The following is a 23808-nucleotide window of genomic DNA, read 5'->3' as shown; positions in this document are numbered from 1 at the left end:
TCTATACTGTATACTTAATACGAGAACGGTGGTATATTGCCACTGTATAGGTCCTACACTTTGAGTTTTTTGATGGCAGGATAGCCAATGAATGAATGAATGAAGAAACAAGTCGAACTAAGGTGAAAAAGAAAGGGGGCTTGTGAAAGATTTCTTCACGCTACATTTAATCTTATTTTAAATTCATTAGCTAAGCTTATCGTTAACGATCTGTGAGCTTTCGAAGATAAAAAGGTTAAGGCGGCCCTATAGCATCATGCACCGTCTTTCTTAGTTTCAGATAAAAGAGTGGCTTAGGTAGTCGAGGACATAAGATATGTTCACCATAGGTTTGTCACTGGTAAATTAGAAACTGGAGCTTGCCATGAAGTGAGGGAGTGAGGTAGGTCATAGATTCGAGGTAAAGCGAGGGAGGCCTGGTGAGGCGCTGTTGTCAAATTTGGGCTTAGTAATGCAGACTAAATAGGACCTAGATGGAACTTGGTCCTGCAAAATTAACCACCACCGAGTGAAGGACTTCAATTCTCGCTTCCGTCGTTCTCGAACCAGCTCGAACTGTAAGTCTCTAGCATTACGAACTTGTATAGGTAGTGTCATACTTATGCTTGAACATGTCTTATAAACTTATGATTATACTTTGCATTTCTCTTTAATACTGCGTCGAATAGCTAAGCTAAACTTCTAAGTGACTCTGTCGGTGGGGAGAAAGGGGGGGACTGAGAAATCAGGGCTTAAAAGGTTTTTTAAGGTCAAACATTCATTAAAGAATAATTTAGGGTTATGGTTATGACGTTGTTTCCGTTTACTGCAAAGGCTTTTAGGGACCAAAATTATTCCGTACGTTTTTATTACGGTTAAACATCCGGTATAATATGGTTGTACTCTTATTTATCCACATAGTAGTATACTTTGAAAGGACTCTGGAAATGTGAATGATTTAGGAGAGTAATATCACCAGTTGGGATTATGTAAATGGTTAAAAATTATCAATTAATAACTTGAATTCTAATTAATAATGCTAATTAGGATAGCTTTTATCCATTTTCAAAATAAGACTTATTTATTAAAAATAAAGTCCATAGAACGCCTGAATGTTGTCTTCACCCTGAACACCGGTGCTATGCGTGATAAACATTTCTACAGGGGCTCGTACGAAATACATGGGACTGTTTCACCCTGCTTGAGGGCTTTCCCAAACTGCACTAAATTTCTGAAATTCACTTCTGACCAAAACTTTAACCTCCAAATTGTTTATTAAATATTCAAAATTAATGGCCATTATATAAATAAGTAATTATTTATAAATTTAATCTACAATTTAAATTGAAATTAGCAGTTTAAACGTTATAGCCGTGTTTCTGGCTATTATAATTTGGTCTTAACCCATTTTGGCGTAATATTTCCCGTCTTAATTATCCTATACGTCGTTTTACCTAAATTATACAACGAGAATCCTTTCCGAGTAATTAGGGCCTAAAATTAATTGTAATTAATGGCTAGTGAGCTTGTATCTAATGGAGCTGTAGTACTTAACGGCTAGCCGTACGTTTTAAGACATTCCAAGCACCTGGGAGAATACAGATAACACGTTTTTACCTTAAGATAAATGATTAATTTACGTGATATTTTATGGGGAGTTTAATGCAAAAAACACGTAACTATAGTTGCATCTGTACTTTTTATTGCGATTTTCTTGTTGGTAGAATTGGGTTGGTAAGGGAGTAACGGTATTGGTTGAATTATCACACGCTGAGAGAGAGGTACGGGGTAAGAGGTTCGATTTAGCAGACGCCACTAAACTAATGGCGGAAGGCTCAGTAGTCCTTGATTTTTTTAAGACTAATTAAATGCAATACTAATTATTTTGTAATTAGAGATAATTTATTTCTTTTTTAATATTTAATTCCATTTATATTTAAGGTATAAGTTTATATTACCTGACCTTTAACCTCCTCAGTGCCTAACTCACTATCCGTTATTTCTTTAAGCCTTTGGTAGAATATTATGAGTTTAAACATGTACTTACTGGGCGAATGCGAGTTGAAGTTACATTTCCCATGAATATTGAAGGAGGCCGCCGGTCTGAAATCAGTGGTCAAACACTCGAAGGGTAGTATGTGCTGTTGAGAGTGAGGTTGTCCGGCGCCAGGGATGGGTGGCCACGCTTGGTGTCTTGGAGGGGGGACGGAGACGGGAATGAGTACCACTTGCTCGAAAGGGTCAGTGGAGGAGGAGGCTGCGGCGGCGGCGGTCGCTTTGACCTCCGAACCCGAGGAAGACGTCTCGGATGAGGAAGGCGAGGAATCGATGGCGGGCAGTCGGGCGTGAGCCGACGATGGACGCCCACCTACCGACATACCCATTTTCCCTAACATCGCGCGGCCGCTCTAATTTACCGCTCGTTCACCGTCGTCCGGAACCCCCTGCTATAATAATGCTTGATTTTAACAACATCTTGAACATGTTAGGTTTGAGCTGTACGAGAAAAAAATAGATAGGGAAAAACGTATTTAGTATTTTATTTTATATACTATATGAACTTTGTGATTCAAAGTATTTTTGCTACCCAAGCTCAGAGAGATAGCTTAATTACTTCCACCCTTCATTTAAACAGTGAATACCATAAAATTAATTGATTTCTTAATTGAAAGTGACATTGGTATACCTTCCAGAAAAATACAGATACTAATTTTTACACCCCCTGCGCGTCTATCTTTGAACCCTGATTACTGAAATTAAATTTAGAATGACCTTGATATACTATAACATAAATCCTAGAGACCATCCCTTATCTGAAACCTCATACCGTTATTGTACATTTTTGTAATATTAGTCACACATAATGATTAGTTTAGCCGGAGCCTGTTTAGCTTTTCCCTCAAAATACGCTTAGATACTTTGAGTGAAAATGGTTGCTACACAACACAACGATTCCTGTTTATATAAATATTTTTAGAGTTATTGGTAAACTTCCACCAAAAAAGAAAAATATAACTTGTACAATAACGCCTTAAAACTCTTCCATATATTTTCGTCTTTTCAAAAAAAAATATAGTAAGCTTATTTCTCTTCCACTTCACTGATGCGTAGTAACCACCCTAGACCAAGTGTTAAGTTGTACACAAACCAGGTGCTGGTCGTGGGTGACAAGATAAAAGTTATAAACTCCATCACTAAACACCTGTCCTGAAGGATCTAACATGCGGAACTTCATATAAGTATATATAAAAAAAGATGCCACTAGGTATATACTTTTGGAGTCCCAAGTTCCGCTCATATATGGATGGAACTTTTACGCGATAAGCTCCCTCAAATGGGTTGGTTGAGTTTGACGAGAACCTATTTTCCAATCTTCAGCTTTAGGCGTTGGAAAACGAGAGGGTAGATACTAACTTACTCAAATTTTACAAGAATTACACAGTATGTGATAATGTTTTATAAACCTTTTTTTCAAGCCAATGTCATTCTTTGTCTTGAACTGAAATTTCGTAGGGTTTTAAACTGAAATTTTGATTGATTTATAGAGGATGTTACATAAAAGGGTCATTGTAGGACCGAAGTATTTGGACAATCAATTTCGAGTTGAAAATGTAACTTCTATGTTGACATTTTGCCACAAACATTTTGCACCCTAAACAAGTTATGAACATTGGAGTATTTTAAAGATGACCCCTAAAAATTAAGCAATAAACTGAAAGACAATAATTGGTAATTTAATTAAGGGGTCCTCCCTAAAACACTTTAAACCATAACTTGTTTAGGAGAATGTCCCTTGTGGCAAAGTGCCAACATAGACTCTCAATTGATTTCCCATCCCATTGTACCACCCTTTTTGCGTTAAGTTCTTAACGTTTGCTTATTCGGACACATCCACGCCTTAGAATGTGTCACGTCACGTCTTTCAGTAACACGAACGCGAGTCCATAGTGTCTACCTCCTCGTTGTCGAACGCGCCTAGCTCTTCAGATAAGAGAGCCCGGGTGAGAGATTTAGAAGATCCGGATGGCTTTAAACCTCGCTTTATCATTCGATGTGAAAGTTCCGAAACCAATGGACGTTTATCGCATGCTTCGCGCCTAAACTATACTCTCTTTCAATATTAGCTTCTAAAGACTACTTTTACTCGTATTAAGTTGAAACATTGTGTGTTAATCCGCCCTAAGTCTTGGCTTCAGTTTGATATAAATAGTGAATAGCGTATCCATCATACTGTTCCCAATGGGTCTCGACAACAGATCAGTTAATCTTTTAGACCAAAATATTTACTCTCCTTTGCGTTAATACCGTATCGCATCGCATCGTAGGGATAGTCCAAATATAATGGAGCTGGCGCAACGTGGAATAGATTGGACCAATTAACACATATTTCTAGCATAGCCTAAATTCTATCATAAGTTTATAAGTGATATATTCCATAAGTATAACACTTCGTAATGCTAGAGACTTACAGCTCGAGTTAGTTCGAGAAGGAGAACGACGGAAGCGAGAATTGAAGTCCTACACTCGGTGGTGGTTAATTTTGCATGCAGGACCAAGTTCCATCTAGGTCCTATTTAGTCTGCATTACTAAGCCTTTGACAGCGCCTCACCAGTGATAAACTTATGGAACATATCTTATGAACTTCCAATGTCCTCAGTCTTTACGCGAGTTCTCTTTTATACCCATTCTTCATCATCAAAGAACAGTGTTGAAACTTCAAAGAGAGCTCAAGAGCCAGATTTTTTTGTTGAGCCGCCTCGTATGGGAGGGGTTTAAGGGCGTGTTGCAATCTATGGTATTTTGGATCTATGGCAGGCCTTGCTTGCTTTAGTCCTTTGGGGGAAAACGTTCTAGGGCTCTATGGATCAGGAAATCTGGTACTTAATGATGTCCCATAGTAGACGCGCACTATGTCCCAAAATAAGGAAGAGAAGAAAAAATAATAGAAGAGAAAAGGGCGAGTCCCTCATCATTTTCTCTTGATACCCTCGTGACCTCGTTTCCCAAAATGTATAAAATGAATTCCCCCGATTGAAAACATGGAGTAATATACCCCGGTATTATTTTAGGATGGAGATGAAATTGGAAAATGTTTGTTTTATCATAAGGAATAAGATTTTAAAATGGAAGATGTTTCTTTTTTAGGATTATGTAAAAATGTCTGTTTAATTTTTCTTCCAGGGTAGGACAGTTGCTTATAGTATTATCTGCGCTAGTTAGATGCCACTATTAAAGTCTTTCCCGGATGTTTTTCCCAAACACCTTAAAGCGTTAGATTACTTTATACTAAAAGATTTTATTAAATTTTCCTTAAACGTTTATTGCAATTTAAAACTCAAGTCTACCAAGCTGTTACTGTTATTATTAAGGCCAGGAATGCATACATCTAATTGGAATTATTGTGTAGCAGAAATTTTCTCAACGTTGCGCGCGAGCACCTGACCTCGCGTTGCTATCAACCAATGAAACGTCAGCTTTAAAAAGACGTCAGTAATATGAGGCGTGACGTATAGTAAGTTCTCTAAGCGTAGATATACATGTGATATATGGAGGCACAATGGTTCCTGTTAGCTATATGTATTCCTTTTAAGGCATACAATACATACACAAGAAGAATCGTCTGCTAATTTTTTATTATTTTCTCTGCACCAATTTTCTCTGGAAAGTGGAAACTTTATTCTTTAAGTATACCACCTATAAATATGTTTTTTTTTATTTATTTATTTTTCTTAAGACAAAGTTAAGACTTTTCCACCTCTACTGGGAATGGTTTCTATTAAATTGGTGCTAAAACCCAATCGTAGTAGAAAGCTAACGTTTTGGTTTTCTAGAAAACATCTCACGTTTCTCGCTATACCTCCTTGGAGAAGGGATAAGGCCCGTTAGTCTTGGAACCAGCTAGCCACCTATATCTTTTACATTATCGAGAGTGAAGCTTCAAAATGCGGCAAGGCGTTTTCCCCCTTTCCTAGGTACCTTTTTTTAAAAATAAAAGATACAGGGGCTCTTAAGTCTTAATCCGTAAGTAGGTTCGGATCGTGATGCCTCTTAAGGTAGCGTGGTTCGGATCGAGAAATTCAATAAGGTAAATTGGCGCCAAAGTTGAGCTAAATGCGCGTGAAATAGGCCTACTCGTCACGTGAGTTTAGGCGCGAAATTTTCTCTGAAGTTGCACGTGCGATATTCATAAAGGTGTTTGTGAAAAAGCACGTGGCCTTCTTGTTAGGTCCACGGTTGACGTTTATGATCTGAACCATTCTGCGTATCCCGAAAGTTCCAAAAATCCCTTAGTAAGCTATTCCTATTTGGGTTTAGCTAGTAGGATCTTTATTCAGATATTCTGGTAATGTATACATATGGCTGTGGTGGTTTGGAAGGTTACAGTTGGGTGCGCAATTACCGTACACGCGAGGAAGGGTTAACTACAGCAAGGAGTATTAAACGACCCCTACGAGGAGGAGAAACACAATGAGAGAATGGACAATTTCATAACATATGGGCAGATTAGTTGGACCAAATAGGGGATAGAAAGAACGGTGGTCTAGATAGTTCCCTGCTTAAGACATTTTTCTCTTAACTTCCGGTATGCGCGCGCACATTTATCTATCCTCTAATTGGTTGAACAAATGAATAAGCAAGAACTCTTAAAATGTCTTCTACTCCTCTTATTTATATTCTCTATTATTTGACACTGTAATTAGGGCTTGTTAGAGTGACAGAGAGTAAATTATTAGATGGACTAGAAACCTCTTTTTCTCCCTTGTAAGAAATTTACATAACGAACTTAGATATACTAAGTGCAAATATAGAAACCTTTATCTACTTTATCAATTTATTCTTGTAGATAGATATAATATCAACCTCAGTTCCTCCCAGTACTTATTAAAAGACATGACATTATGACAAGAAAATGGACCATCAAAAAGGCTTTGAAGTAAACGCCCTATCTATTCTGGAGGTTGTCTAACATACTTTTTAATGACCCCTTAACCCCCAACAGGGAAACCACTCTCTCTCCCTCTCTCTCTTGTACTATCTTTTCAAACCGAAGGAAATTTTGGGGTTTGTCCTGGCAAAAAAGGATGGAATTAGTGATCTATTCTTTCTTCTGGTTGAGGCAGACTTTATATAGAGGATCTTCTTAACGAGGGACGTCACGCCATACCACTCTTTTTTTCTCATTTTCTTGGGTATGGCGTGCGTTCTGAACTCTCCGTCGCCGACCGAAATGGATCCCATTAAAGGAACATTGAAAAAGAACAAGTTGTTGTATGATATGGGGCGAACAGGTTATTCTTAATCGATTAGGGATGTATAAAATAAGTTAATTTTTAATGAATTAGTAAAGTTTTCTCGTTTAGTCTAACTTATGTAGTTACGCTTTGAGGAACCAATTAATAATAGAGAGTTTAAGAAACTAATCTTGTAGATCTCTAGACTTTTTTTTTTAATTTCGTTAAGTTTAAATTGAGAAGCACGTGCGAGGTTCTCGCGCCAAAATTGAAAAGCACGTGTAATAATTTTTCTCGCGCCAAAATTGGTAAGTTCGTGCAGTCATTTTTCTCGTGCCAAAATTGAAAAGCACGTGTGATAATGTTTCTCGCGCCAAAATTGCAAAGCACGTGTGATAATTTTTCTCGCGCCAAAATTGAAAAGCACTTGTGATAGTTTTTCTCGCGCCAAAAATGTAAAAAACACGTGTGTGATAATCTTTCTCGCGCCAAAATTGAAAAACACGTGTGATAATTTTTCTCGCGCCAAACTTTAAAGAGCTTACCTCTAAATTAAACTCTATAATTATAAATTAACTGTAAATAAACGTCACACGGGAACCGTTTGTGGCGTTTCGAATATATTATTATTAAACAACCCTAATAACTCTCGGTTGATTCTCGGTTATTTATCATTAATTACGGAGAAACAATATGATTGGTGAGCCTTTCGTCGTATTTCACGATTCCTTTAAGGAAGAAGAAAGCCCTCATTCCTTATAACGCTCAGTCCGTCCTCTTCCTTCCTGCCAAATTTATCTCTTCTTCCTAGCTCTTCCTTTTGTAATAATATTGTTTTCGCAAGAATCAACACACTGCGGAGAAAGCAGCCCATGCAGTATTTCTCTTCTGTTTTACCAGAATGCTCGCTACTGTGGGATTGGATACTCGAAATTAATCTTCCAGAGATTGTTTATTGTCATCTAAAATTTGTAATATATTGCCTCGTAAATTTCGGATCAAATATCAAATAGTCCAATCGAGGGGTTAGTCACTATCTTATTCACGGTTTACATTGAGTGAGAGATGTTGGTTACGTGACTCGTGTCCGACCTCCCGGCCATTATATTCTGACAATAGCTTCCATATTATTCTAGGCTTTATTATCTAATATATTCCGTAAGGTTTCCTGTATGATCATTCATTCATTCCACGGTCATTTCCATGATTTGGAAAACCCTTATATAACCAAGGACGAAGATTTATTTCCTTTGTTCTATTAATTAGGATAGATTGAGAAACTAACTTCGTGGGATGGAAACTTTATATTTACGCTTATAAGTTATAATTGTTGCTAGGGAAAGTTATTTGAAAGAGAAATATTATACTTCGCTTCTCTTCAAGAGTGGTTTTCAGGAAGTACTTTTCAAAATTAACCGCGGCTATGAAAGGTTTGGTTTGGTCCAATTTAATTACGACTTAACGTGAAAACCGGCCACTTTTGGAAGTTGATGAAGATTCGAGAGTATAGAACTAATGGATTTTATGGCCTATTTTCCTGGTGAATTATTAATAAATGCATCCATAAGTTCGTAAGATATGTTCCGTTCCATAAGTTTGTTAATCTCTGGTAACTTAGAAACTGGAGCTTGTCATGAAGTGAGTGAGGTAGGTCATAGATTTGAGGTAAAGCGAGGGAGGCCTGGTGAGGCGCTGCTTTCAAATTTGGGCTTAGTAATGCAGACTAAATAGGACCTAGATGGAAGTCCTGCATACAAAATTAACCACCGAGTGTATGACTTCAGTTCTCGCTTGTCGTTCTCCAACTATAGCTCGAGCTGCAAGTCTCTAGCATTACTAAGTATAGGTACTGTCATACTTATCTTATAAGCTTATGATGTATCTTAGAAACTATATACTAAAAGATAGGAAAACTAAGTGATTTGAAGATGCAAAAATATGCAACGCTACGCGATAGCAAATGGCATCGTTAGTTAGGGTCATTCAGCTCTGTTAAAAGCCATGCTAGCTAGGAGAAGTAAATTAAATCTTATGTTCTGGTAGCTAAAATTGCATCTAAATTTGCTAAGTACTACTATCCTAGTCCTCTTTAGAAATATTTGCGAAGTACGTGAATGTCTAGACCGAATTATTTTGGCGCGAGAAAAATAACACGTGCACCGGCCGTGTTTCATAATTTGTATTTTTCAAATTAGGCCTAACTCGTAGGCGTTATTGCGAAATTTAAACTTATCAATATTAAACTACGAAACGTCTAGGACGCTAAGCCTTTTTCCGATCAATTCTTAAACCCTGTTAACGATGCTTCGTTTTTAAGATATTAGTCTTTGCATTTTGAAGTAATATATTATTTTTCAATTCTTTAAATATTTTATTTTTATATCTGAACCAAATAATAAAAAGAAAAGATAAAAAACATTTGACGCCAATATTGCTAAAGGGAAGGTTACCTTTTGAGGCAAAAGCCAACCCCTCCTTAAAAAAAAAAAGCTACAATCCTTATGGTTAAAGGGTGTTCTTCCCTTCAATAAGAACTCTTATTTTTTTCTCTAACTCTTAAGAAAGATAATAAAAAAGTCCAAGAAGTAAAGAACCATAAAAACAGATGGCTACCTTACCTATAAGGTATAACGTTTCTTTAAATTTCTTCATAGAGATCTGATCGTTTTTTATTGCCAGAACTTTTTGACCCCATATTTTACTCGTATGTACCCTTTCTTTAAATCTACTGTATATCCATTTCCTACATACAGGGTTATATAACAACAAGTTACGATCATTGGAGAAGTGTTTTACGGATGACCCCCTTATAATTAATTAAGAAACTAAAAGACAATGATTTCTAATTATATTTAATTAAAGGGTCATCCCTAAAGAACACAAGTTTGAATCATAGCTCTGTTTAGGGGTTGTCCTATAGTGAGGGTAAAAAGTCATAGAAGTTGAAGTTACATTTTCGACTCAAAATTTATTAATTTCCCATGGAACCATCCCACTTTACTTTGGTTTTATAATTGCCCTCCCATTTTGTTACACCCTGTATATACTGAAGGAAAATAGAAACCAGAACAAAGCAAAAGAGGGAAGGCATTAGACGACCTAATGGCGAATACATACTGCAGTGTACAGTGTTCCTCTTAGAGAGTATAAATGTTTGAATAGGGTAAGGGTTATTTTTTTCTGGTATAGTATCATATATCCAACGTGAGTGTCATTTAAAGGTCATGTTCTGGTCATTTTCCCCGCCGCCCTTATTGTCCCCTCCTTTAAGTACCACTGTCCCCTTCTGCGTGAATTACGTTTATCTCGTTTTAATGATTTTCTGACGACCTTATATCCGTTTATAGTCTTTGAGGGACTTGTTTCGCTATTTGAAAGTGTTTTTCAAATAAGGCTTTGCTGGGTTTTATGCGGAGAAAGTAAGCCGCATAAACCAATACGTATTTGGAGAGGAGAAATAAAATGAAAATTAATTTTCTACTTCTATTTTTATTCGTGCACGTCTCTCTTTGGTAATGTCCGGAAATATCAAAGTTGAATGGTGTTTTTGATTTTTCATTAAATTGTAGCAATTTTGCATTGTTGCAAAATGCTTAATGTACGTGGAAATCACGCAATATTTACTATTACATTTATCAATGCGCAATTCGTCTTATGCAAAATAGATCTTAAAATTATCATTCAGCAAAAATCTATTTAATACTTTAAATTAAATTTGCATTGGAATGTATTATCAGTGCATTTAAGTATCCCTTTTATGAATTATTTATTGTTATAAATAATTAGACTAGCGGCTTGGAAGGCGCCAAAAAATAGGTCTTAAAATTATCATTCAACAATCACTATTTAATACTTTAAATTTACTTTGCATTGTTATTTATAATCAATGCATTTAAGTATCCCTTTATGATTTATTTATTGCTATTAATAATTACACTAGCGGCTTGGAAGGCACCAAAATCGAGATCAGTACTCTCTTACAAATGAGCCTAAATTTTATTAATTTACAATTAAATTTAACGATTATTAAGTATTGCAAACTTTTAGTTGGTAACTTTTCATAAATGTATTTCTTTTATCAATTCAAATCTTGGTTTTCCGTTTGTTTATAATTATAAAATGAAATTTAATTTAATTATATTTACCTTTAATCCGGTTCGTTTCGGTACAAAACTTCATGTTTTTATAAAAATCGTTGGGTTTGAGAAAAAAATGGTATCTTTGATAGAATCTCGAGGGGGTTTGTTTGGCCACACACCTCGATCGTAGCGTTTTGATAAATATTGAATTTTTTCGGGTACTACCGCGGTTTATTTAATCAGAAAACGTTCCGGTTAACGCGGGATTATTGGAAAAAGGCGGACCTTTTTCTCACGGCGTTAAAGCAGATTGGCTTTCGCGCTGTTTAGAACGCGTTTTTGACGACGTTTCGCCATTTAAAGATCGGTTTAGCAGATAAAATGATGTCCGGTAAAGTTTCCTTTAGAGTCGCCGCTCCGCAGAAGCCATGGCGGCTATTGAATTATTCTGGAGCCCAAAACAGGACTGGCTAAGCCGCTTCCGCAGCTCAAGAGAGAGAGAGACAGAGAGAAGATTTTTCTCTCGTTGAGAAAAAAAGATTTTGCTCCCAACTTCGTCAATGGAGACGTCCGGAGAAGGAGAAACATATAGAAGAGTCTCTTTCGTTGCCATGGAAACCGACAATTAGCTGCTGCCTGCTAGCTTCGGCGGCTTTCCATCTATCGCGAAATCACGTGGTCACGAGACAGGGGCGGTGCCATGCCATTGGCTGCCTGCAGCAGCGCCATGAAGTTGCACACTCGAGCTCAATGTATATTTTTTTCTCACTTATTCTGAATCTGAAGTTTGCCGGTTCTAAATGAGAAAGCATTACAAGTTGATGAATATACGATATTATTTAAAGATTATTGGTAAGTTTTCTTTATATTTCAAGTATATTTATCCCATATTCACCGTTGATATTTAAATTACGCGTTAAAGTGTGCGTATGAAGTGTTGTTCGTTAAGCCTTGGCGCATCTAAATAAGGCTAATTGCTTATTTCCTCCTTCCCTATTGCCTAAGACAAGCTTAGCCAACCCCTATTTTGCGCAATTGATACAATATTTTAATTAATTAATTTTTTAGGCTTCATAAATAAGAATATGAAGTTGGATTGTACAAAATATTATACCTAAAATCAAAAACGATCTTCCATCATGATTCTACTTGTGCTTAAATATTAAAAATAATAATAAAGGCTACTTTTGGTTGGCATATAAACACTGTAATGTTTGAACGAATGAAGACTAGAAGTTTCGCGGTTTTAGTTATTTGTATTATCGCTACTGGTGTTTTTGTTTGTATGGTTGGTGATCCAAAACCAACTTTCCATGATATTGTTACAAAAACACACCAACATTTGTCACGATTGAATCAATTGAAAGTTCCTGTAAGTGTTCATAATACATTTTAATGTTTGATTTAGGGTTTAGTGTAAGTATAACTTTATTTATGTGATAGATTGTGGTGCAGGAACCCAAAGAACCTGGAGAGGATGAACAATATTTATTAAAATTAGGGTTTGATGAAAACCCAAGATTATATCCCAAAGATATTTGGCATAACGTAACATTGCCAATCGTAACTACAGCCATTGATTCTGGTCAGAGTTTAATGGCTGTTGGTTTTATGAAGTCAATACAAAGTTATCTACCGGAACATCATTTAATTATATATGATTTAGGCTTAGATGCAACGGAACTTTTACTGGTAAGGTTTTTGTTTGGATATTGGGAGGTGGTGATGTTTGAAACTGATATAGATGTACGAATGTTATGTTATTCTTTTCAAGGTTTCTAAATATTGTAATGCAACAAACTGTACTCTACGGCGTTTTGATTTTGAAAGCTTTCCTTCCCATATTAGTAACACAAAATTGCAAGGCTATAGACCCATTATTATTCAAGTAAGTCATTAAAGGTTTTTTTAGGGGAGAATAATATTAAAAATCATTTATTTTACATAATAATACGTGGAATTATAATTTTGTCTGTGTCATTGAGGAAACTGCATAATTTGTTTTATTTAAAAAAAAAAACTCGCTATTACTCTGAATTACTGAATTAATTCAATTGTAATTATACCATAAGAAAATGATTAGTTCCTTATAAGTGTAACTCTTGTCTGTAGAGGATGAGTTTGCAATGTGTTGTTTTTGTATATAATTTTGGGCTTTTTGCTCCATGGAGGGCGCTAGTAAGTTACATATAAAACAAGTTGCCCCATAGTGGTGTGCTATTTTTACTCCATGGAGGGCGCTAGTTACATATAAAACAAGTTGCCCCATAGTGGTGTGCTTTTTTTCTCCATGGAGGGCGCTAGTTACATATAAAACAAGTTGCCCCATAGTGGTATGCTCTTTAGGAGCTCTACTCTCGCGCTGCGCGCCAAATTTAAATTGAAAACAAAACAACCCTTGGATTTTTTTAAAAACGGTTTTTATTGACGTCATAGTTAACCCCCTCCCCCGGGGGTAAGCCTTTCGGGGGGGGGGATAGTTTTAGGGCATTTTCATTTTTTTTATTCTGCCTTATCTGGGCAATCACGGTGCCTTTGTTATTGCTATGGTGGGTTCTACGAAACGCAGCGGGGGGGGTTCAAGGGGGGGGGGTGTCGGAGGACTCTCTCTCCGAAGTGGGGACAAATATTTTAAAGGCTAGTTCGCATTAGTGGGAATGGCTTTTTTATGTGCATTCCAAACCAGGGTTTATACAAACCTGGAATTATCGGGGGGGGGGGGGAAATAGTTTGAAGACTAAAAAACTGGGAAAACTTTGGGAAATTTATAATTTTTTTGTAAAATCCATTTAAATCAGGGAAATTTATGAGGCTTGAGTTAGTTTGCCCTGAAGGGGTTGTTCCAACTATAAACAGTGTTCATACAAACCGGGAAAACTCGGGGGGGGGGGGGAATTAAATAGTTGACTGGGAAATTTGTGAGGTTTGAGTTTGTTCTGAGGGGTTACTACTCCCGTTGTTATTACTCCGTGTATGGGAAAACTCAGGGAAATCAGTTTTCCAAAAGTTGTGTGAATCCTGAAAAATAGCAACTCCCGCAGTTATTACTAAAAAACAAAAAAACACTGCAGTTACTTGGTGGCATTGCACCTGGAAATATATGGGAAAAATACCTGAAAATTTCAGGGAAATCATATTACCAAATGTTGTATGAACCCTGAAAATTGTGTTATGTTTGCCAATATACTTTAGGGGATTTATTATGTGCTTGAAATTACGAATTACCGAAATTCGCGGTTTTCCCAATGTTGTACTATGAACCATGTAAACTATGTTAAGCCTAAATTGTCAATATACTGAAGGGGGTTTATTATGTACATAACTGCACAGGAAGAGATAATTTTTTATGGTTATAGGGAGCTAACAACTGGCTAAGGGGAAGAGATAGTCTGACGTCATGCAGCCCCCCTGGTTGGCATTTGTGCGCGTAGAATACTGCTTTCAACTGTTATGGGGGATGAAACTCCAGTAAGAGATAGAAGGGTGTGACGTTTCAGGGTCAGAACTGTTAGCTCCCTATACATATTTTCGATTGTGGAAAATTAAAGGGGCGCATTGAAATTTAATTTTCAGCGTGTTTTAAACGAAGCGGGTGCCGCCTTATGGTTAGACGTTCAATATCAAGTTCATTCGAGTAAAATCCAATCTTTATTGGAAAAAGCGCGAAACGAGGGTCTCGTTTCATGGACAATCAACGAACCTACTTCGACTCTAACTCACCCTCGAATGTACGTTTATTTCGACACTCAACGAGAGAATTATTATTTTCATCGTATGGTCGAACCCAGTCATATTATTCTCTACAACGTAGAGCGGGTTCATCGCGAACTTATGCTACCTTGGTTGCAATGCGTTTTAACTTCCGAGTGTCTAGCTCCCATCGGAGCCCAAAGCGGGGGTTGTCGCTTTGATAAAAAACCCCATTATCGTTATTCCGGGTGTCATCGTTACGATATGTCCGCGTTGAACGTCGCTTTGGGCAAAATGTTTAATTTCAAAGCTCGCGCTTACGTTGCCAACAACGAGGACAAATTTTTTCATAAACCAATTTACGATTTAGAAGGCGATTTGAAAAATAATAACGCCACTACCTTATCCATGACTCAATCGATCACTAATCTTGATTGAAGTTTAATTTTCTTTAATTAAAAATTTAAAGAAATCGAATTATTACATACCGGGAATGTTTTAGAATTTTTCGATGTGTTTTGAGTCTCAAAAACGTTATTTTGTTTTTTGTAATTAGCCCAGAGAAAGTAAGTAAAACATTTAGTCATTGCTCACTGACACCCATATAGACTAGATTCGACAAATTAATCAGTATTAGTTTAAATATACGTTTGTTAATTAAATTCTAAATAATTAGATAAATTCTTAGAATTTTAGGAGAGAAAAAATAATTATTATTAACGTATGTACGTTTTGTCTGAGTCTTAATTAATCGTTTACGTTAATATTTACACCTCTTTGTCTTTAAATTTAAATCTTTAGACTTAACTATAGTTAATTAATTAATCGATCCATCCATTCATATACTAATTTTTAATTAATGTAGATTAAATTCAATTCAAGCTATTTACTATTATTATTATTATTATTAACTTTTTAAACCTTCGTTTAAAAAAGGAATTTAATGTGAAATTATATTTATTATATCACCACCACCTTTGAATCTTTTGTTTTATGTTTCTTCTAACGAATTATATATTTTAAACCAAGCTAAACTTCCAAATATAAAATTGGTTAAGCAGTAAGTGCTTCCAAAGTTCCAATTAACTAAGTATGCTTAGTAAAAGTAAATATATATATATATAGTCTGCGATGACTGAAAAACTAAAATTTTTTTACTTAAATAAACTTCTCGGTCTTGTAGATAAACTTTAATTCCACCCCCCTTGCCCCCCCATGAAAACGATAGTAAACAGTTTTTAAAACTACTATTTTTAATTTTCACTTAAAGGTTAATGATTAATCAGTATTTAGGATGGGTTTCCAATCAATTTTCCTATAAATAAACAACAACAAAGTACCAAACTACTTAGTCCATTTTCCGAATGTAAAATTCGGGGCTTCCTCCCCCCCCCCCAGTAGAGTTTAATTGAATTGAATTGCTAATTAACTTAATTAATGTTTTTTATCATTAATATCAATATCAACTTACCATTTTCTAAAATTTTCTAGTCACACATTTGAAGAAAATTTATTTCACAATTTGTGATTGTTTTTTCGTTTTTTTCCCCTCACTAATTCATCATCTTTACTTGAACATTTTTGTTGTGAATAATAAATTGCATTAATTTTCATCTCTTTATTTAAATATCAATCAAATTGCTATGATACTTACAAACAAACAAAAACAATGTAGTTTACTGTCCCTCACACACCCACCGTTAAATACAAATAAACACTAAAAAAGAACAAATATTTTTCAACGTTATTTCGTTTTCTGTGATGTCTCTTTTTCATTCCATTACAAAGTTATTAATTAACTCAAGAAAATTAATTACTAGTGAAAGTGTTTTGTTGTAAATTTTAAATACTTTTGTGTTTTTTCTTTGGGCTGAAAATAAATATACACGGTTCCCAAAAAAAAATTCGTTGTTATTGTTTTTCTTGATGAATTTTATTTAATTAATTAATTTAATTAAGACTAATGCGTTATTCTTTGCCTCTTTGTAAGTTTGTAATAAACTCCTTTTTTCTTAATGAGTTCTTCGTGTTTTCCTTTTTCAACAATGGTTCCTTTATCGACCACCGCGATGCAATCCGCATTTTGTATCGTGGATAACCGATGCGCCACTACAATGCAAGTACGGCCTTTACTGGCTTTGTCTAAAGCCTCTTGTACAACCTGTAAATTGTTAATAAAAATATATAATTAATTATAATTGTAGTCTGGTCACTTGTCTTGTTATGTTTATACGGTTTTATTGAACGCGTTTTACCTTTTCACTTTCAGTGTCCAGCGCGGACGTTGCTTCGTCTAATAGTAGTATCCTTGGGTCACGAACCAGAGCTCTGGCAATGGCGATTCGTTGTTTTTGACCTCCTGATAGTTGAGCGCCACGTTCACCGACCATGGTATCGTAACGCTAAGAAAGCAATGGGCAATGGTTAAAAACAACCCCGTGAAATGACCCAAAACATTCTGATGACTTACCTTAGGTAGACCCATTATAAAGTCGTGAATGTTGGCCAAACTTGCCGCATTTTCAATTTCCTTTTGAGTAACTTGTCCCTCGACCCCGTAAATGATGTTTTCACCAATGGTACAGTTAAAAAGTACTGGTTCTTGACTAACAACAGCCACGTGTTTTCGTAAATGAGCCAAATTGATGGTACGAATATCGAAGTCATCCACTTTCTGAAAGCGTATCAGTTAGTTAGTTAACCCGGTTACAATAACAATTTGTACCACAGAAAGATGATGGGTGAATTGTTAACTTACCACAGTGCCTCGATCAGGATCGTAGAATCTTTGTATCAGTGAAATACATGTACTTTTACCGCATCCACTCGGACCAATTAGAGCCAAAGTCTGTCCGGGACTAACTGTGAAATTAAGTCCCCTCAATATTGGAACGTTTGAGCGCGATGGATATTTGAAATGAACGTCGGAAAAGGTAACTTCCCCACTAATTCTCTGCAAGAATTAGGGTTCAATGTGAAATTCGTGAAGTATATAGCGTATTAGCGCACTTACTGGTTGAATACCACCGTTCGAAAACGCGTCAATCGCTGGCTCGGTTTCAATGACTTGAAAAACTAACCCCGCTGAAAGCTGGGCTTTTGTGTAATCAGGGAGATAAGATGTCCATTGACCCACAGAGACTGCGCTGAAAGCCATGGCGAAGAATACACGGTACACGTCCGTGGCTATCATTTCATTGTTGCCGATGAGGTAAGCGCCAAACCGGAAAGCCGCGGCGTAGATGAAGAATATGACCCCCTGTGAGAAGGCAAAGGCTAACCCATAAACAAAGGCGTGTTTCTTATTCTCTCTGCAAGTATTAAAACAATGATTAGGATCGAAGACAGCGGACCAAACACGAACGCGATTTGTTTAAACTCTTACGTGAATGGTAAATCCAAATGGTGAATGAATTTCATTAGAAAAAGTGGTTCTTGCGTCAAAGACTGAACAGTTCTGATATTTTCCAAACATTCCGTCACCACCTATCAAATCAGTAAAGTTCAGTTTCCACGTTCGTCTTAAGTAAAGTTACGAGTCCGATTCGTACCCTTCCAGCGTCCGCCATGAGTTCCGCGTCTCTGATTTGGTTTCCTTTCATAATTCTCATTTCAACGGCACCAGCCGCTAACAGAATCGGTACAGCCGCTGTCAAAGCTAAGGCTAACTTCCATCCAAAGATGAAGGCGATGACGATACTGGTTCCTAAAGTGACTACGGCGGATATTAAAATCCCGACACGATGTCCCGCGGCTGTTTTAACCATAGGGACATCGGTAGCCAATCGTGTCGCTATCTTTCCCGAAGAATGTTTGTCCTCGTCAAACCAAGCTACGTCTTGGCGGACAATGTTGGTGAAAGCGTCCTGTCTTAATCTCATGGTTAGTTTTTCGCCCGAAAAACCGAATCCTAGCATCTAAGGAGAAAGTAATGGCGTTGAAGACTCGGGTATTTAAAGACTTCTAAACTTGGTCGTACTCTAAGGAAGTTCCCAATTCCAGTCGCTCCCGCCAAGACCAAAAACATCATAGACCAGAAAAACGCCGCGTCTTTTAGTTCTTCTCCAACCAGTGTGAAGGTCTTCAAGATGCAAGAAAATTGAGTACTTGAGAAACTTATGGAACGTGTCTTATGAACTTATGTTAAAATTTATATACTTACATTGAACATCTCGCTGTAAAATACCGCAAAGGCGGGCATGGTAGCTCCTGTTATGATGGACGCAAAAGAACCGAGTGTAATCTCTTTCCATTCTTTGTTGGCGAAACGTAAGATCTTAAACGCTGATGGTAATGGTACTTCTTCCTGGAATGACCGATAAGATTCGGTAAGGTAGTTAATTAAAACTTGAAATTATACGCAATTACCTCTGGAACATTACTGGTTAGCCGATAAAATTCACGTTCTTTCGTAGTATCTAGGATTGAAGGTTGAGTTAAGACACTTGTGGATCGCCCTCGTTTGCGCATTACCAAATCGTTGTCGCTAATAGCTGAAATAACATATACGAATTAGTTTCGATGTTTTTAAAAGATGATTTTATATTAGTTTAATACCTCCTTCCGCCGTAGAATAACCAGTCTCATCAACAAACATTTGATTCATAACCAAATTATGATACAATCCTTCCATGTCCATCAATTCCTCGTGCGATCCGTATTCCATTACTTGTCCATCTTCCATGGCGTAAATAACATCCGCGTTTTTAATGGTTGAAAGACGGTGGGCGACTATGATAGTAGTTCGTCCTTCCCTTGCCTAAATTTAAGTACTTGTAAATGCCGAATTCAAACAAGAATATTAATAATCAAAATCTTAATTACTTTATCCAATGCTTGCTGTACAATAGCTTCGCTTTCCGAGTCCAGGGCTGAAGTAGCCTCGTCAAGTAATAGAATCTTAGGGTCCCTGACTAAAGCTCTCGCGATGGCGATACGCTGTTTTTGTCCCCCTGATAATTGGGCACCCCTATCACCTACCAATGTGTCATAGGCCTAAAAAAATCAAAAATGGTTAGCCCCTATGAATTTAATCATAAATATAATTTTATATCTTCACTTTAGGCAATGCAGCTATGAAGTCGTGAGCATTTGCCATCTTCGCCGCTTCAACCACTTCCGAAAATGTCACATCCTGTCGTCCATATTGAATATTCTCCTTGATGGTGCTACCAAAAAGGACGGGTTCTTGACTAACAACTCCTATAACCGTTCTTAACCACCGGACGTTTAAACGCTTCAAGTTTTGACCGTTTATCCTGATCTTAAAATTGATGAATTGTCATTATCGTGTCTCCAATATGCGCCTTGGTACGTTACCTTGCCGGAAAGTGGGTCGTAAAAACGTAATAGAAGACCAATAACTGTTGATTTTCCGCTACCACTCGCACCGCAAAGAGCCACCGTTTGACCTTCCCTGATCCTGATGGACAGTCCTCGAAGAATCTAAACATTTTGGGTAAGTACTTAGTTTTAATTTATTTTTTTGGTGTCAAACAGACTGCATGCACATACGGGAACAGATTTTCTCGTTGGATAATTAAACCGTACGTCATTAAACTCAATATCTGCTCTGAAATTATCCGCGTCCAGCATTAGACCTTTATCGGAGTAAGGGTCAATTTTGGGTTTCTTCGATATAGTGTTCAAAACAAAATTAGTCAACTTTTACGATTATTATTTTTATGAAATATGTCAATTACCATATCTAAAATCTCAAAGATTGTTACGGCGGAACCCATGGCCGTAGCTACCGCTGATAAGTGTGGGGCAGCGTTACCCAAGGAAAATGAACCAATCATAACGGAAAAAAATACCTAATAGATCAAATTACGTCAGAATCCTCGAACCAATGCGGTTTTATTATGTTACATTACCGTGAAAACACCACCGGGGTCCATCTTTTTGGCTAAGATTAGTTCTGAACCATACCTACAAGGGTCAAGTGTAAAATTAAAGTTAATCCATTTCTAATTCAATTGATGACCTTTGAACCCTGGAAAATTTCCTTACCAAAACGCTAAGGCGTATGTCCCGTATAGAATAATGAAGGTAAGCCCCATTCCAATGCCCATATTGATGTATTTCCTCATTGCAATGTCCCTTCCCTGAGTCAGGGCTTCCGTGTATCTTTTAATCTCTCTTAATTGACCCGAAAATGACGTCACTGTTCTTATGTTACCCAAGACCTCTTCAGCGACGCTTCCTGCAAGGGCGTACTTAGCCTGCTCTCTCGCTGTTGAGGACGCGACTATCTGTTGGTCAATTTAAAAATGGTTAGATGCTGTTTGTTTTTGGTTTTAAGAAAACCAATGTTGCAGTACCTTTCCCATGTAGGCAGAAGTTAGAGCCACTAGTGGTGACATGGACATGATAACTAGGGTCAATTCCCAACCTTTAAGGAAGCCTACGAGAAATCCAGCAAAGAATGTTGCAGTGTGTTGTATCAACATACTGAATTTGTCACCGATTCCCTCCCGAATTCGTTCTAAGTCGCTGCATGGGAGATGATTTTATGTTGTTGAATATTTTGACAACCATTATTTACAATCGTAGTTGTTTCTTACTCGTTAAGTTTCATGGATAACTCTCCGCTCTGATGTTTATCAAACCACCCAATTTCTTGCCTCAAAACTTGGTAGAAGAATTCTTGCCTTATTTTGTACACTTGTCTTTCGCACGATACTTGCCAGCAATATATCTGTATTTATATAAGAATTAGAAAACTGTTCTTTAGCGTCTTCGAGAGTAATATATTCCATAAGTTTGACAAAGACTAAATAGTAAGATGTAGTCCATTCTCGCTTGTCGTTCGTCAAACGCATGGGACATTTGACTAATATATACTTGTAACATAGCAGCGGCAAAGACGACTAATCCAATATAAACGTAGTACAACGCGAACGCTGTCATTTGAGTCTCGAACATTTGTGGACTCAAATTTCCAAAAATGTCAGTTACTTGAGACGGTTCAGCCGCCTGGTAAATTGGTATATCAACCACGTCATTATTTGTAATATTCATTCGAAGGTAGCCTTGCGTTTCTAAAGTTCCATTTGTGTTGGGTTGAGGATTACTTCCGAAAGGATCGATCGCTTCCGGTGCTTCTTGGCTGATAAACGTGTTGGTCATCTCTCCGAAGACTATGGCCAATAATGGCCAACCTGCCCCTTGCACGACAGCGAAGAACGATCCCAAGATCATTAGCATTTTGTCCAGTTTGTCCGAATAGCGAAACTATATTTAGATTAATGAAATTTATCGTTTGGGGCTTCGTGAGTCATTACCCTTCTAAAAGGACGCCATCTGAGGCTTGACGTCCTACGAAAGTACCAAAACAACTTACGAGTGTACATAGTGAGACAGACGTACTCTTCTTCTTTTTATTCTTACTGCAAAATTCATACAAGAAAATATAATTATTCCACACCACCTACAGTAATTATGAATTTTTTAACCCCAAATACCTCTTATCTGTTTTCGAGTCGCTAGTACTTGACTCTGAGGAACTTCTTGACTTAATCCCGCCATAATCAGTCTCTGATTTCCTTTTCTTGACCAATGGTTTACGCTGTTCATCTTCCTCTTCGGTACCCATGGTTTTGAACTTAGGGAGAACCACCCAAAGTCTTTGTAATCCTGGCTATTAAATAGGGCAAGGTAATAAAATAGATCTAACTTCGAAAATTTGAGTTGTATTGATAAGTCCCGAGGCCAATCTATCTGATTGGTTTTGCCTTTATTATCTGGTTAAATTTTGAGAGTCGATCTCAACTGCAACTTATCTATTCAAATTTTCAACTTCAATCTATTGTACTAACTAAGGCCAGGGAACCCAGGTTTAAACTCGGTAATCACTCCAAAGTTATTTTGATACAAAATATAGGGTGCGAGTGGAGTTATTGTTTCTTCATTGAGGAGCTGTATCCCTTATCGATAAACTCGTCAGTGCATGCGATATCATTGTTCTCTATTTCACGGCGTTCAGTTTTTGACTTATTTTTATAAAATGTTTGAGTTACGTCATTTGCATCGAAGTATTGTTTCAAAAATATAATGACGTATTTTTAAATCGAGGGTTAATCATTTATAAAAGTTCCTGTACAATTGTTATGATATTCCAATTCTGTTAACAGATTATCTGTTATCCATTTAGTACACACGATTTTACGCTGAGTGAACTAAACCTCGATTTTAACTTAGTGACTAACACCAAAGGCAAATAGAAATTAAGGAAAGTGGGGTAGAAGTCTATGATAGTTTTGCTTCTGAGCCAATGACAACTACAAGGGGGTTATCAACTGAGTTACATTTACCAGCACCACTTTTGCACTCAGAAGTCTAAGATTATAATATCCAAGAAGCAATAATGTAATTTCTAGACGTATTCCCAGACCAATGAAGCTTCAAAATTTCATGAATTGGCTATTGCAATTATATGGGGAAAGAAATTAAAAATAGATTAGGAAATCAATATTTAAAGTAAAGCCATTACTGATTGGTATCTAACCAAAGGAGTGACTTTCTGATATTCCTATTTCACTTTGTTATTATTAGATTGCATTATCAGTCTTTCATGGCCAAAATTTCCTAGTATTATCATAAGTTTATAAGATATGTTCCTTCCATAAGTTTATTAATCTCTGGTAACTTAGAAACTGGAGCTTGTAATTTTGAAGTGAGTGAGGTAGGTCATAGATTCGAGGTAAAGCGATGATTGCCTGGTAAGGCGCTGCTGTCAAATTTGGGCTTAGTAATGCAGACTAAATAGGAACTAGATGGAACTTGGTCCTGCAAAATTAACCACCGAGTGTAGGACTTCAATTCT

General features: G+C 36.8%; 3 protein-coding genes across 5 annotated transcripts in view; 1 reads left to right on the top strand and 2 right to left on the bottom strand.

The window, feature by feature from the left end:
• LOC149709852 (uncharacterized) overlaps positions 1-11842 on the bottom strand; it is a 28016-nt gene extending 16174 nt beyond the window's left edge. For all 3 annotated transcript variants that reach the window (XM_089857957.1, XM_089857959.1, XM_089857958.1), the window contains exons 1-2: positions 11358-11842; positions 2027-2475 (exon numbers count right to left, since the gene is read on the bottom strand). In XM_089857957.1, the coding sequence (XP_089714083.1) occupies positions 2027-2375 (349 nt within the window). In that variant the 5' untranslated portion in view covers positions 2376-2475; positions 11358-11842. The remainder of the gene's footprint in view (positions 1-2026; positions 2476-11357) is intronic.
• A 156-nt stretch (positions 11843-11998) lies between these two features.
• On the top strand, positions 11999-16713 carry LOC149709851 (uncharacterized). Its single transcript, XM_089857967.1, has 5 exons — positions 11999-12143; positions 12360-12663; positions 12735-12983; positions 13066-13179; positions 14865-16713. The coding sequence occupies exons 2-5, from the start codon at positions 12502-12504 to the stop codon at positions 15417-15419; spliced, it is 1080 nt and encodes a 359-aa protein (XP_089714093.1). The 5' UTR covers positions 11999-12143; positions 12360-12501; the 3' UTR covers positions 15420-16713.
• On the bottom strand, positions 16585-22724 carry LOC149709850 (ATP-dependent translocase ABCB1-like). The gene is made up of 23 exons (XM_089857960.1): positions 22448-22724; positions 22327-22372; positions 21828-22217; positions 21548-21681; positions 21305-21476; positions 20994-21235; positions 20858-20912; positions 20684-20797; positions 20496-20612; positions 20301-20426; positions 20041-20244; positions 19806-19976; positions 19539-19740; positions 19350-19474; positions 19144-19287; positions 18961-19062; positions 18533-18898; positions 18367-18467; positions 17995-18292; positions 17740-17934; positions 17452-17655; positions 17237-17383; positions 16585-17142 (listed from the first exon to the last, which is right to left on the bottom strand). Exons 1-23 carry the CDS (start codon positions 22576-22578, stop codon positions 16942-16944), a joined length of 3987 nt encoding a protein of 1328 aa, XP_089714086.1. The 5' UTR covers positions 22579-22724; the 3' UTR covers positions 16585-16941.
• Between the last annotated feature and the right edge of the window lie 1084 nt (positions 22725-23808).

Source organism: Phalangium opilio, unplaced genomic scaffold (genome assembly GCF_054372755.1).
Source record: "Phalangium opilio isolate 3A_F unplaced genomic scaffold, DU_Popi_V2 ptg000011l_1, whole genome shotgun sequence".
NCBI classification, from domain to species: domain Eukaryota; kingdom Metazoa; phylum Arthropoda; class Arachnida; order Opiliones; family Phalangiidae; genus Phalangium; species Phalangium opilio.
Note: the sequence above shows the minus strand (reverse complement) of the source record. Positions and strands in the feature narration are given on the sequence as shown.